The sequence below is a fragment of the Dermatophagoides pteronyssinus genome, unplaced genomic scaffold, assembly GCF_027571235.1.
Source record: "Dermatophagoides pteronyssinus isolate colony J.1.1.1.1 unplaced genomic scaffold, Derpt_VIB-CSIC_2022.12 sq0032, whole genome shotgun sequence".
NCBI lineage: Eukaryota > Metazoa > Arthropoda > Arachnida > Sarcoptiformes > Pyroglyphidae > Dermatophagoides > Dermatophagoides pteronyssinus.
The window spans coordinates 150,914-165,945 of NW_027461556.1; the positions used below are offsets into that span (position 1 = coordinate 150,914).

Genomic DNA, 15,032 nt, shown 5'->3' on the forward strand with positions numbered 1-15,032 from the left:
CAATTTCATTTTATATTCAATTCGAAATGCGCAAGCGCACAATATGAGTGAACAGCATGCATGCATGTTTTTTTTTTCGTTTAGATCATTTTTGACAAGTTTTTGACTAATTTTTTGCAGATTTATTTTACTTGATTTAAAATGGTAAGTTGTTGTTGATTTTTTTTTTGTTTTGAAAAATTTTTGTTAATAAATGTTTATTTTTTTCTCGATTCACACACACACAGGCTCATAATGATAAATCGGGTGGTGAGAAAAAGAAAAAAGAATCGATTGTCGATCTTAGCAAATATCTGGAGAAAGCAATTCGAATCAAATTTCAAGGTGGTCGTGAAGGTAAATTGATTGATTTGATTTGATTTTGAATGTCTTTTGAATTAATTTCTTTGCATTTATTTTAGCTACTGGTACATTGAAAGGTTATGATACTCTTTTGAATCTTGTTTTGGATAGTACAACCGAATATCTTCGAGGTAAATAATGTTTGAGGTTTTTTTTTGTTGTAATCATCACATTTGTAAACTCTGTTTTTTTTCTAAATAGATCCTGATGATCCGTACAAAGTAACCGAAGATTCTCGTCAATTAGGATTGGTTGTATGTCGTGGTACAACAATCATATCGATTTGTCCTGTCGATGGTATGGAACCGATTGCCAATCCATTTATTCAACATGAATAAACAACACATTTTGTACAAATTGAATTTTTTTTTAATTATCATATCAAATCATTGAAATAAAATTATTATTATAATAACGATTTTTTAAAAAATATTCAATAAATTCATTATTATCAATCAGAAATATTTGCTAAATTAACTTTGATCATATGGCTAATCCATTTGGTTTCTTTTGTTGTTTTGAATGTTTCTTCAGTGTTCAATGCAGTGTTGGATGCCGGTTTCAATGTTGATGGAAGAATTGAATGAACATAATCATGTTTCATACGAAATTGTATTTGACATTGAACACCATTGCCTTGTTTAGGTGTTACAAATAAATAGATGCCAATCTTATTACCTTGACGAAATGAAATAACACTAGAACAAAATTAGTCATTGATCAATCTATGGTGGTCACTTACTTTGGATCATCATTGAATTTAGAATTAGATGATTCTACATCGACCAGATCACCTGTATCGTCTTTTGGTGTTAATTGTAGTACAGTGTTAGGTAATATTACATCGGCAATCGGATTATTGGTTATATCGACAGGTAGTAATGTAACATTGATAAGATATTGTGTTGGATTGGTCAATGTTAATTCGATTCGAGCAGTTTCATTCAATTTCATTATCGATGGTAATTTTAATATACGTAATTCAGGAACAATATAACTGTTGTCAAAATGAAACAAGAAATGATAATAATGATAATTTTCATTCAATTATATTCAAAAAAAACACACAAAAATATGCTTACTATGCTGAAAGTTGAATTTTAAATTTAATACAGGATGGATTATATTCAGGTTTCGAAAGATTATGATCACATTTTTTACAACGTAATGATCTTTTCACTACTAATTGTTGACTAGTAGGAAAAAGATCTGAACATTTTTTTGGTTGTCGTTCAATTTGATTAAGTGTTTGTTGCAAAGTATTCAAATGACCTACATCGATCGCCGATGAATCATCATCATCAGTGGCAGTATCGTCCATTGGTCCATAATATTCATCAACGTTCAATTTTGGTAGTCCATCTTCGGAAAGGCCAACTGATGGTTTAAAATCTTCAAGTTGTGGAAATGATTTTGTTAGATCAGATGTAGACAAACCGGAACTATTTCGTGCCATTCGTGCACGTAATGTTGCCGTTACTTTGGGTGATAATGTTGAAGTGATACCATATTTGTCCAGTAAAGATAATGCCGTTCTCGGTACCATTCGTTTTTTTTCTTTTTCATTTTTTTCTTTCAATGATAAAACACGATAATATTCGAATAAAGATTCAAGCCGTTGAGATTCGGGAACAATTGGTTCGATAAAACCACCGGGACCAGTTTGATCTGGGATGCCAATTTCACGTGATGACCAACGACAAAAATAGCAAAAATAATAGCAAAGTTTTTTTACATTAGGCTGTGAATCATTACTCGAATCTGGATTATGAACAGGTAATAATTGAATTCGAGTAGACAATGTATTCTGACAACATGGACATTGATAACAATGTGCACATTTATTTTTTTTAAGTTTAGCATCCAACATTGGAATATATTCTAAACATTGTGGACAAAATTGTGAATCAACTTCATGTGAAACACAATCAGCACAACGTGTTTCATCACAATGTCTACAAAAATATAAATAATGAATTGTTTTCCATTGTTTACATGAACATTGATAAAGAATACGTTGGCTATCTAAAAATGGACAAATAAATAACATTTTATCGAATGAATAATTTATCTTCTTTGTTGTTGTTTTCTGGATTTGACAAAGATTGTGGCAAAAAAACAAAAACCTCGACGATTATTATGAGACGTTCTATTGAATCCCATCGTTTGTGAACGGGACTACGAATGTTTGTCGAGATATCGCGAAAGAGAGAGAGAGAGAGAAAGAGAGTTGTATTTTAACACAAAGTTAAATTGTGATGATGATGATATGAAATGAGAAATAAAACAACAACAACAACAACTTGTAAATGTTGAATGCGATTCAATTCAAGTTTGTTCAATGGTTCAACGTTTAATTCAATTCAATTCAATTCACTCATTCCATTGAATTGTCATTTGAAAGATATTGATATTATATCGCCAGTTGCTATTCGAATTGTTTTGTTTTGCTTTTTTTCGTCAATTTGATTAATTAAATGGATAAATATGTTATTGATTTGGATAAAGTTCTTGATGAGCTTGAGCTAAACGATAATTATGATGGTAATGATTCAAATAATCGTCAATCAAATGTTCAATATGATTCTACAAATAATTTAATAATCGATTTGAATGATGCTGATTTTTCTATACATTCAAAGCCGCCTAAATTTTTGATATCAAATTCATCTCCATCATCACCATTATCTAATTCTAATGATGTTTTGGTTGAACCAAACAATAATATTGAAATTTTAAATAAATCAAATCAAAAACCTGAATATGATTCTTGTTTAACTGACCACAAAATTGATGACGATGATAAAGTGATTAATGATGATCTATCTGTGATTGAGCATACAAATGTTGATTCAAAAAAATCTACTCAATCCGAAATCATTCATCAAATTGATCAAATATCGAATGATAATGAAGAACAACAAAATATTGATGAGAATGACAATTCTGAATCAAAACATTCGAATTGTTTAATCAATGAAAAACAAACCTGTGATAATGAATGTAATCTAGTTTCGAATGAAAATATTTCCGATCAAGTAGTTTTGGATGATCAAAAAATTGATGTTATCAATTTAGTTGATGAATCGACTACCAATGAACTTCAAATCACATCGGAAGAAAATGTCGACAAACCAATTGATCATTGTGAGAAGAATAAAAATGATCTTGATGAAAATACAATTGGAGCAATGAGTGAAGAAGATCTTGATCGATATCTTGGTGATTTGAATGATGATCTGGAAGAATTTGAAAACAATACTTCAATCACGAATGATTCTCAACCAGCACAACAATCCGAACCTCCAGATCGATCGATTAACGAAAACAAGGATGAACAACTTGTACAACAAGAAATCAAACAAAACGATTCGATATTGATAGAAAATGGTGATAATCAAGCAGCGATAAAAACCAGTAAAAACAATAACAGTGAATCCGAAATCACTATAAAGTCGGAACTAATAGCAAACAATAATGATGATGAAGATAATGTTGATGAAAATGAATATTGGTCACGAAAACTTGGTCTCAATGATAATGACAAAAATGAACAAAATCGTGCTATCGATGATGATGATGGTGAAGAGGAACAAGCACAACAGCTACAGGAATTGGAAGAAATTCTTGCAAATTCTAATGAGCAACAACAACCAAAACCTGTGTCGCAAACAAATTCAGAAAACAACAACCAATCTGATGAAACAAACAGAACGAATGAAACACGTGGTGGATTGGTACAGAATATCAATTATTTTGAACGTCAAGAGATGCCAAACGGTCTAACAGAAGAGGAACAAATGTTGGGTAAAGTTAGACCATTTTGGATACCGGATGAAGATGCTCAAAATTGTTTACATTGTGATGTTAGATTTACATTGATCAAACGACGTCATCATTGTCGTTCTTGTGGTAAAGTTTTATGTTCACAATGTTGTAATTTTAAAGCACAATTACCATATCTTGAATATAAAGAGGCAAGAGTTTGTCAATTATGTTATGCAATATTAATGAAAATTGAAGAAATTGAACGAATCAATGGTCACCAATTGGATATTTCAAATCATCAAAATAATGAAAATAATAATGAATCAATAGCAAACAATTCACAATCCGATCATCCACCTGATCCAAATAATCCATCCGAATATTGTTCAACAATATCACCATTGGAACAAGTTTCCGAAGCTATTAATCTACCCTTACCAACCGTAATGGTTCCTGTTGGTGTTTTAAAACGTACTAATGGTAATAATCGACGATCAAATAATTCATCATCCGATTCATCGAACAATGAAATAACAACAGTAAAACAGGTAATATTTTCTGATGGTGTTCGTCCGGGTGGTGATCTAGTCGAACAACCAACATCATCGTCATCGACTAGTAACAATACTAATAATAGTAATTGTAATATGGATGCCAATCATAAACCAGTGATTACTCGAACACAACTTCAAGTTAAATCACCATTAGCTGAAAAAATATTGGTTCCATTTGAAAATTTTTCCAAACGTTTTAAATTTAGTCGAATAGTTGTATCGGATTCTATCAATGGTCAAACATTACCACCAATTATTAATTATAATGAGCTCAAATCGATTAATTCATCATTACCATCGAAACCAAATTATGGTCAATTATTAGAAATTTTACGTGATCCACAATTGCCTTGGATTACATTTGGATTGACAAAAAATCTTCATATCAATACGAAAATTATTTCGAAAACCTGTTGCAATAGCCAAGAATGTTGGTCATTTTCAAGCAAAGGCTTGGCATCGGTTGGCCAAGATGAAATTGTCTGTGTTATTGATTGTCAATCATTACGTCGTTGTTCGATAACAGTTACAAATGATGAACGGTCACAAATTTCTTCCTCTTCTTCTTGTTCACAAAATTCATCGGAAATGTTGTTAGAATTTCCCAGAGATGTTTTACGAATGTATACTACATTATATGATAGTGCTTCCACTGGTATGTACCTCTCAAATATGATTGAATTATTGAATGAATGAATGAATGAATATCCTTTTCTCAATAATAGCTAATCTTTATATGGATCTAATGCATATATTTTTTCCTGATGGTTTGTTTAATAACAAAGAAAACAGTGGTTTTATATTTACGCGGCCAACGATGCAATGTTTACGTAACATACATCTACCACCGCCACCATTCCTAATAGCCATATTGATACATAGATGGGAAATTCCATGGGCAAAAATTTTTCCACTTCGATTGGTATTACGTTTAGGTTATGAATATAAAAGTATGTAAAAAATATTGATTTTATCATTCAAAATTGAATTGTTATTGTTTTTGATTTTTTAGTGTATCCATCACCTGTGATTAGCTATGCTAATCGTAAATCTGCCTATTTTGAAATTGGCCATACAATAATGAATGTTTTAGCCGTAAGTAATTTTGAATCCAAAATATTTTCATTATTTTTTAACATGGATTTTTTTTGGGGTGGATAGGATTTCCGTAATTTTCATTATACACTTTCAGTGGTAAAAGATTTGTTTATTTGTGTGGAACAACGAAAACGTGTTACATTGTTTGTACCAAAATTAAGTTATGAAAAAGTATGCAAAGTGTTATCCACAAGTAATGAACATGTATTGGCATTTGGTGGTAATCTTAGTCTTCGTGCTGATTCACATTTAGTTTGTGTACAAAATGAAGATGATGATGATATACATAGTCAATATCGTACTGAAATATCTTCATATCCTGGTTCATCCGAAAAATTAACCGGAGCCAGTTTTATTGTCTTTTCCGGTGTTCTTAAATCTAGTACCGGTTTGAAAGCTAAAATGAATATCGTAGAAGATGGATTATTAGTTCAAATACCACCATCATTGATGGAAGAATTTCGATCGGCCATTAAAGATATGAAAGATTTTCGTATCGATTGTTGTAAAGTAAACGATACTAATAGTAATCCAGATGAATGGATTCAACTTAAATGGGTCAACGATGAACTAAGTACCAATCTTGGGTATGTTATATTTGTTTTTTTATTCAATTTAATTCGATAACCAATTTCTACATTTTTAGGGTTCGAAGCCAAATCGATGGCCTTAATCTGGAAGGAATACAAAGTGCCCGAATATTTTCAAATCCAGATTATGCTAACGAACGTTATCTAATCCGATGGACCGAAGTTTTTTTACTTCAAATCAACGATAATGGCCGAAGGTGAATATTATCAATACTCATTAATAATGTCTAACAATTTTTTTTACAGATCAGAAGTGATCAATGCAAACAAATTGGCCGAATCGGTAGCACAAGCATTCTGTGTAGCATTGATTGATTATTTGGATCAACTTTATGAAAATGGACTGACCAAAATAAGTTTACGTATTAGTCTTGACATTGATAAGGTATTATTCATTGATTTTGATATCGATCAAATCATCATCTTATCTATAATTCATTTCAATTAGGTTGGTTATGAAAGTGGAAGCGGTGGCAAACCATTACCACCACAAATAACACAACCATTAGATGATGCTCTCATACCGGTCATAATGAGTAATATTTCTACAACAGGCATCGAAGATCCATTGGTCATTGAATTGTTATTTTTTGTTTTACTCAAATGATCAATATTTTGAATTTTGAATTTTTATGCATTTCCTTTTTTGAGCTTTGAGATTTTATTTTCCATCATCATCATCATCATCATCATCATCTTTGTCATCATCAACATCATTGAATATTTCGATATTATATTTTAAATTGTATGTCTAAATTTTTTTCTTTCTCTCTCTTGGTTCAATTCAATTCAAAAAATTGTTAAATGTTTTTTATGTGTGTGTATTTGAAAAGAATTTTTGAATGAATAAATTAATCAATTTGTTTGATTAACAACAAAAACAACAACAACAATACTGGCAGCACAAGATGAAAATTGGTTTATTTTTTTTCATTCATTCATCATTCGTTTTGCTCACCCTCGACCACTATTTTGATTCGAATTCGAACGAAAAAAAAAACATCATTCAAACAAAGCAGGGGTAGTTTCAAATAGTAGTGGCATTACTTGAAAATAGCAAAAAATTGAGTGGCGCTGTATAAAATTCTGGCTAAATACGCACATAAAAGACACGTGTGGTGTTTGTCGCTCGTGTCGGCTATAGCAACAATGAATGAGCAAAAGAAAAGAAAAGAAAACTCATTATCCTCCTCCTCATTTTGTTGTTTTTGTTTGTTTGTTGTTGTTGATTTCATTTGATTGTGCTTATGACTCGATTTAGTCCGTCTGTCCGTCCATTCGAATTGACTGCCTTTCTTTCTCTCGTTCAATGTTTTTTTGTTGTTGTTGTGTGTATATTTTGAGGATCATAATAATTTTTTTTTAATCTCTAATTTTTGTATCATTCAATTTTGCCATTTGGCTAGTCTGTTTTTGTTTGTTTATTGTGTGTGTGTGTGAGTTGAATCTTTCATTGTTTTTTTTTCACTCTTGTTACAACAAAAAGAATTATTATAGAATAATCGTGAACATTTGAGAATTATTCAATAACAATATATCATCACTATACAAAACTTAAAAGGTAAAGGTCTTCAAAAATATTGATTGATCTGTCTTGAAAATACAAGTCTATCTTTTGCAAGTCTCATCACAGCTGACAAAATTTAAAACTTTTGACATTGTTTTTATTTCCACTTTAGTTTAATCGTTACTGTTGATCGTTGCCTGTACTTGTCATTGAAACAAATGTGTTAGCAGTGAAAAAAAAATTGATAACATCATAATCTACAAAAGACTAAGGTATTTATTGATTCATTGATATTGGTCACTGACCTATTGATTATCATAATAATATGACAATGACATTTTTTTTCTAATTAAAATTAAAAGAATGGAAAATAATCATTTATCATCGAATACGAATAATTCAATATCACATTCCGCCGTCACCGAGCTTGGCGATCGATTGAATTTATTGAATGTAAACGGACGTAATGAACAACAGCTGAATGCATCAAGTCGTTCGCTTCCATCGAATTATGTGGACATATCTTTGCACAATCTTTCTTCTCGATCAAGTTAGTTGTCAATGACGTTGGCATTTTTTTAAATTGATAATGATTTCATATGTTTTGTTGTAGATTCCTCTCCCAATAATTCGGTTGTCACACCTCAAACACAGTTTTCGAAGCTCAATCCGAGCGCACAGGAATTCGTTCCACGCTCGAATCGAACAACAAATGCCAACAATTCTACGATAGTTGGTGGTGGCAATGGTGGTGGACCTTATCGACATATTTCCAACTCAAACAACCATAACAACAATCATAACTATGCCAATGGCGGTGGTCCGAATACCATTTCCGAGAATGAGAATTATATTGAAGATTATATGTCGCTTTCATATTTGAAAGATTTCATCAATCATATATCGAATAAACCGAGCATGTATGATCAAGGTATTAATGAATTAACATTGATACTCAACTCATATCTTGATGAGGATGACTGTGTTCTCGAATTGATCGTCAATCAGATCGTTGATCAGGTAGGGCTGATGTTTGTTTGTTTGTTTTCTTAGTTTTCATTGGTGATTTTGTGACAATTCTATATAGTCGATAATTGATGTAAACTTTCGTTATAATGGTGTACGTTTGTGCGATCATTTTATGGAACATCTTCGCGAAGCAAGTTCTGGTCAATCATTTAGACAGTTACTTTTCAAACGGTTCGTTTGTTTTTTTCCTATAAGAAACTATCACGAACTGATGATTTTGTTATAGAAATCAACGCGAATGTTCGAGAAAAGTTAGCGACATAACATCGGCCAACACATTTGTCCATCTGCGCGGTTTGGCATTGTTTACAGCAGAATTATATTCTCGTTGTAAAGCATCGGATCTAGCTGAACATTTGCCAAGTTTATTGATGAATATACTCTCATCCGACATTAAACGTGATGATAATGTTAAATGTGTCTGTCATGTTTTAAAGGTATGATCTTTGATGATTTTTTATGAATTTTCAAGAAAAACAAACAATCATTATCATAATTAGCTCTGTGGACAACAAATGCAGGCATATTTTGCCTCGATTGGAAAAAACGATTTTACAATTGTTTTGGCTAGATTGAAAGAAACACTCCAGTGTGATATGTCGAATTCGATCAAAGAAATGGTAAAAAAGATTCTCACGTTGGTAGAAAATGATTGGCAACAACCACAAACGGTCAACACATCCAACATTGTCAATCCATATCTAAACAATCCACAAGGAATATTGGTCGCACGTGATGGTGGTCACCATTATGTTGATAATATCAATAATCACCATCAGTATGAAACTATCTTTGTTCTATTCAGCAATCATTCTAATTATTTTTTCTAATCTCAAATTAGGTATGATTTCGGCAATTGTGGTGACGAAGATAATGCCGAAATTTGTCAGGATTTCGAAAATTTTCTCAAAAGCACTCGACAGAATTGAAGAATTTTTCCTACTTCATTTTGTCATTGTCAGCATTTGGTACGACCAACAAAAACAAAATAACACAATCCCAAAAAAAACAAACGAAATGAAAATGACTGGAACGTTTATTAAAGAAACCAACACCATCACCAAGTATACCCATACATCTTAATCTCCTAATTTTTTTTCCTATTTGCTACTTCTAAACATCGAACATTGCAACAAAAAAGACAACAAAAAGAAAAACATCAACATAGCCGCTATTCCCTTGAATCGATATCAGATAACATTAAAATAACATGAACACCAATTTTTCAATACACAATTAATTTTATGAATTTAAATTGGACATGATTTTTTTTCATGTGCAAAAATTTTGAAACCCGAAACAAACAAAGAAAACAAAAAATACCAACGAGACCACCAAATACGGACATAAAATTGATTACTGTTTGTGTTGTACTCATTTTATTGTGAATAATAAATTGATTTTAACAAAAAAAAAAAAAAACGCTACCCTAACTCCCTCTGCAAATTATTCTAATAAGTTTTGGTCATGCTTTTTATTAATAGAAAAATCTCTAATTTCGGAGTGTACACTCCTCATTTTTTTGTTGTTGTTGTTTTGACATGAAAGTTATTTTGATTTTTTCATTTTTCAATTTGTCTATTTATCGATTATAAAATGTCTGATTATGGCAACTATAGTAGTGATGATGGTTCATGTGATGAAATCGGTATTTATCTTTTTATATTTTTTTCAGGTTGATTGATTGATTGGTTTGAAATTAGGATTACCGAAAACACCGGGTGCACCATTGAATGCTAATCGTTCGGATTCGGAAAAAGATGATGATTCGAATGATAATGAAATTTCAGCAAGTAATTCTGGCCAAAGTGATAATGATGATGATGATGATGAAGTGAATCGAAGTGATGGACCAAATGAAAACGAATCGAATGCAGAAAATGATTCGAGCGATAAAAAATCAATAAGTTCTCCTGATGAATCTGAAGCCGAACAAAAAAGTAGCGAAAGTGATTCGGATAATAATAATGTCAACAGCGATGATGAAATTAATGCGAAATCAAATCAAAACAGTTCACCCATCGACAATAAACGCAACGAAGTTTCCGACGACGGTGATGATGATGATGGACATTCGAATAGAAATCGAAAACGTCGTAACTCAAGTTCAGATGAATCAGAACAAGATGATGAAACAAATAATGTTAGGAAAAAAAGAAAAACTGTTATCCATTCTTCGTCCGATGATAATGATGATGATGATAATGGTAATAATAGTGGTGGTGGCGATAACGATATAAAAATGAGTAAATCAAAAACTGAAGAAGATTTATTCGGTGAATTGAGCGATGAAGATGACGATGATCAACAACCAAATCGTACAATTCAAATGGACAAAAAACCAATGGCCAATATAGACGATGATGATGATGAGGATGATGATGATCGTGTGAATCGCGAAGTCGATACAAACATGAATGAAATATTTGGTGGTGTTGGCGATGATGATGAAAGAGCAAACAATGAAAACATTGATGAAGAACAAGATTTACCAATACCGGAAACACGAATCGAAGTGGAAATTCCTCGAATCACTGCCAATCTTGGCGATAGTATACATTTCGTAAAGTTACCCAATTTTTTGAGTATCGATACACATCCATATGATCCTCAATGGTATGAAGATGAAATCGATGAAGATGAAGTTCATGATGATGAAGGTAGAGCAAGACTTAAGTTAAAAGTTGAAAATACTGTTCGTTGGCGTAATGTTACCGATGAGGATGGCGAAACGCATAGCAGAGAAAGTAATGCACGTGTTGTTGAATGGTCGGATGGTAGTAGATCATTACATTTAGGTGATGAAATATTCGATATTCAAACATTGAATTTATTGCCCGGCGAAAATAATCATCTATACATTCGACAAGGCACTGGATTACAAGGACAATCAGTATTTAAAACAAAACTAACGTTTCGACCATTTTCCACCGAAAGTGTTACACATCGTAAACTTACAATGTCATTGGCTGATCGTAGCCAAAAAACGCAAAAAATTTGTGTTCTTCCAAATGTTGGCAAAGATCCGGAAGCACATCGATCCGAAATGATCAAAAAAGAAGAAGTCAAATTGAAAGCTTCAATTCGAAAAGAAAACAAAACAAAACGAGTAAAAGATCGAAGTTTTACTCGTGGTTTATCCAATGCATATCTTGATCATGATGATGAAGATGATGAAAGTATTTCTATTGCCAAAATTAAAAATCAATATAAACATGGACCGGGTAATCCTAATTTATCTCAATATAGCGATGATGATGATGAAAGTGATAATGATGATGATAGTGAACCGGTAAGTTGACAATAATCTATTTCTTTTTTTGATTAATCATTTTGATCATTTTATATTATTAGGATATATTTGAAAAGAAAAAATCTGCTGATAAACGTAAAATTGTTGTCGAAAGTGATGATGATGATCAATCTGATTAAACATTCTTTTATTGTAACATTGTTTACAAATCGAATTTGTTCAAAAAAAAAAAATAACATTTACTTTCATTTCAAATAATAATAACCATTTTAGTTTATTTTTTAAAAAATAAAATAATTCACATAAAAAGAGTAAAACATAATTATAAAGGAGAGAGAAAGTATATCACAAGTGTTGTCATGATGAAAGAAATGATAAGAAACATTATCCAACCAAATATCGATTGGTTAGTTCATTTGGTTTTCAGATTATATGGTTGGATGAAAAAATAAAATGATGATTTATCCATACAGTGATGATGATAATGAGATGAGATAGTTATAATGGTAATAATGATGATGATGAAGATGGTAACCATAAAGAGATCAACGAACAAAACGAAATATATATTGCAGAAAAGATTAATTTTTTACATCAACAACCGGTATCGATACTTTGACAGGCAATACATAATCATATCCACCTTTGGATGCCATCTGATTTTGTATGGTTCGAATCTAATAAAGATAATGATATTGAAATGAAAAAATTTAGATGAAAACAAAACTTACATGATTGGACATTTCAGCAGAGCCATCACCGCCACCACCAACATGAGCTGTATGCCGGAAATTGGTGGGATTTCCAATCATTGAACGGTCGATTCGTCTTCGTCGCTAAAATATATAATTATAATGACCCAAATTTAGAAATTTGGAAAATCCAAATTTTAAAAAAATCAAAAAAAAAATTACATACCGTGGGTTGTGGTCGATTGGTTACGATACCACAAGTAAAACATTGAATCCATAATTCGCTCATTATTCTTTTATTCTATTTTTCTTTTCTTTTTCTTTTTTGATTACAAGCCGATCAAGATCAAAGGAAGAGAGAGAGAGGAAAGGCAACGAGAATATTTCGATACAATTTACATTCAAATCATCAAACAAAATAAATGAACAAACGAATCGATTGTTGATTGCAAAATAACGATTGATTCTTTCATTTGATTGATTGACATCAAAGAGAGAACTGCGTCTATAGAAATGAGATTGAAATGAAAATATTAAATATAAACAGAATTTTTTTGATTTCAAGTTATAAACTTTTGTTGTTGTTGGATCACACAGGGAATCAAAAAACAAAACAAAAATGAATCAAACATTCAATTTTTTTTTGGTAATAAAAATGTTTCGAGTTCAATTCAAACAAACAAACACACACACTGGTTGCCAAAATTGTCTAAATAATAAGAAAAAAAAATGAAGGTTTTTATTGAAAAAGAATATAACCTAATTCTGGCAACATTTTAATATTGATATTAAATGTGTGGTTAGAGAAGTGAAAACAATGTGAATGAAAAAAAAGTGAAATTTCTTATTTCTTGAACAAAACACATTTCTAAAAACGAATTGATCAAATCAAAGCAATAAGATGATAACCTTGATGATGATGTATTTGATAAATCAACATTCCATAATAAAAAAAAAAATTTCGCCTCTTAACTACAATTCAATTTATTGCCAGGTGGTGGTGGTGGTGGTAGTTAAAATTATATCGATATTATTAATCGATTGAAATTATTATTTTGAAAATAAAAAAAACTGGTGGCAAAACTACTGCTTTTAATATCTGGAATGAATGTGAATAACTTTTTATCATTAAAAACAAATGATTTCCTATTTTTGTTTGTCGCCGACAATTCTCTTCTACACTAGCTTACAGGAAATTCAATTGAATGATAAGAAATGAGCTTATTATATTCAGACCCCAAAAAGAATAATCATGTTTGTTGTTTTTACCAATTTTGTTACAGCTGACAACAAAAAGAAGATATTTGTCATATCAGTGATTTAATTGATTGAGATGGTCAAAGATAAGGTGATTTCGATCAAACAGGTATGATCTTATCACAACGAAGACTTTCCGATTTTTTAAAAAAATCAACAATTAGTTTTTCACACACATGTTTTTGTTATTTGATTTCACATATACAACTTGTTGATTGGTCGATAACCGATTTTTTTTTGTTGACAAATTATTTTGGTTTTGTAGCAAATGTTTTTTACAAACTAACAAAATACAGAAATAGAAAACAATCACGATCACACACACACAAACAAACAACTACATCGAACTGACGAAAGAATTCAAATGATGATGATGGTGGAAAAAAAGAAACGCATATTTTTATGGCCAAAAAAAAACATCGACATCATTGCAGTGGCTTCAATACATCGAATGATGATGATTCATATGGCTGACATGCGTAGTAATTAATATTTTTGGGTCGCAAAAAAAAACATAACAATTTTCTTTCCAATTTACACAATAATTATTCATCATCGTCGTCGTCCAATTTTTTTTTTTGAGGTCAGACGCATCCGATACAACAATGTTTACATCCGTATACTTTGATTGTTTTTTTTGTTTGTTGTTGTTGTTGTTAACGACGTTATTCATACTATTCAATAAGTCATTCAGTTCAGTTGGTAGGTTGATCCAAATATGGTTGTCAAAAAAACGAAAAAAACAAAACAAAAAATCCCATCTTCAATTAATATCATCATTGTTTTTTGACAATATTAATGATGAAATCATCATTAACATTTTAAATGGAATAACATTTGGCATATGGAAAAAATTATTCATTTTGCTTGCAATCGTTTTTGGATCGTTAATTTTGGGAATATTTCATTTGATTCATTCGAATGGATTGCAACAATTCGAAT

General features: G+C 31.0%; 6 protein-coding genes across 7 annotated transcripts; 4 read left to right on the forward strand and 2 right to left on the reverse strand.

Annotated features, from left to right (window-relative positions):
• Positions 1-14: 14 nt before the first annotated feature.
• LSm7 (U6 snRNA-associated Sm-like protein LSm7) lies at positions 15-760 on the forward strand. Its single transcript, XM_027349948.2, has 4 exons — positions 15-144; positions 228-336; positions 402-473; positions 544-760. Exons 1-4 carry the CDS (start codon positions 142-144, stop codon positions 678-680), a joined length of 321 nt encoding a protein of 106 aa, XP_027205749.1. The 5' UTR covers positions 15-141; the 3' UTR covers positions 681-760.
• Positions 689-2,534, reverse strand: DCTN4-p62 (dynactin subunit 4). Of its 2 annotated transcripts, none has more exons than XM_027349942.2 (3): positions 1,425-2,534; positions 1,085-1,339; positions 689-1,040 (listed from the first exon to the last, which is right to left on the reverse strand). In XM_027349942.2, exons 1-3 carry the CDS (start codon positions 2,390-2,392, stop codon positions 794-796), a joined length of 1,470 nt encoding a protein of 489 aa, XP_027205743.2. In that variant the 5' UTR covers positions 2,393-2,534; the 3' UTR covers positions 689-793. The 2 variants fall into 2 exon arrangements, with proteins under 2 accessions (XP_027205743.2, XP_027205744.2); XM_027349943.2 differs by having other exon boundaries at positions 878-1,020.
• Positions 2,535-2,633: 99 nt separating this feature from the next.
• Sara (Smad anchor for receptor activation) lies at positions 2,634-7,245 on the forward strand. Its single transcript, XM_027349937.2, has 7 exons — positions 2,634-5,319; positions 5,390-5,614; positions 5,677-5,759; positions 5,826-6,349; positions 6,409-6,549; positions 6,599-6,737; positions 6,801-7,245. The coding sequence occupies exons 1-7, from the start codon at positions 2,820-2,822 to the stop codon at positions 6,957-6,959; spliced, it is 3,771 nt and encodes a 1,256-aa protein (XP_027205738.1). The 5' UTR covers positions 2,634-2,819; the 3' UTR covers positions 6,960-7,245.
• A 439-nt stretch (positions 7,246-7,684) lies between these two features.
• LOC113799444 (polyadenylate-binding protein-interacting protein 1-like) lies at positions 7,685-9,912 on the forward strand. Its single transcript, XM_027350066.2, has 8 exons — positions 7,685-7,913; positions 8,032-8,131; positions 8,222-8,409; positions 8,473-8,879; positions 8,947-9,059; positions 9,115-9,325; positions 9,389-9,666; positions 9,730-9,912. The coding sequence occupies exons 3-8, from the start codon at positions 8,223-8,225 to the stop codon at positions 9,815-9,817; spliced, it is 1,284 nt and encodes a 427-aa protein (XP_027205867.1). The 5' UTR covers positions 7,685-7,913; positions 8,032-8,131; position 8,222; the 3' UTR covers positions 9,818-9,912.
• A 471-nt stretch (positions 9,913-10,383) lies between these two features.
• On the forward strand, positions 10,384-12,418 carry Atu (Another transcription unit). The gene is made up of 3 exons (XM_027350189.2): positions 10,384-10,536; positions 10,592-12,180; positions 12,243-12,418. Exons 1-3 carry the CDS (start codon positions 10,485-10,487, stop codon positions 12,318-12,320), a joined length of 1,719 nt encoding a protein of 572 aa, XP_027205990.2. The 5' UTR covers positions 10,384-10,484; the 3' UTR covers positions 12,321-12,418.
• Spec2 (CDC42 small effector protein Spec2) lies at positions 12,397-14,454 on the reverse strand. Its single transcript, XM_027350193.2, has 4 exons — positions 14,103-14,454; positions 13,060-13,338; positions 12,873-12,977; positions 12,397-12,818 (listed from the first exon to the last, which is right to left on the reverse strand). Exons 2-4 carry the CDS (start codon positions 13,120-13,122, stop codon positions 12,723-12,725), a joined length of 264 nt encoding a protein of 87 aa, XP_027205994.1. The 5' UTR covers positions 13,123-13,338; positions 14,103-14,454; the 3' UTR covers positions 12,397-12,722.
• Positions 14,455-15,032: the final 578 nt, after the last annotated feature.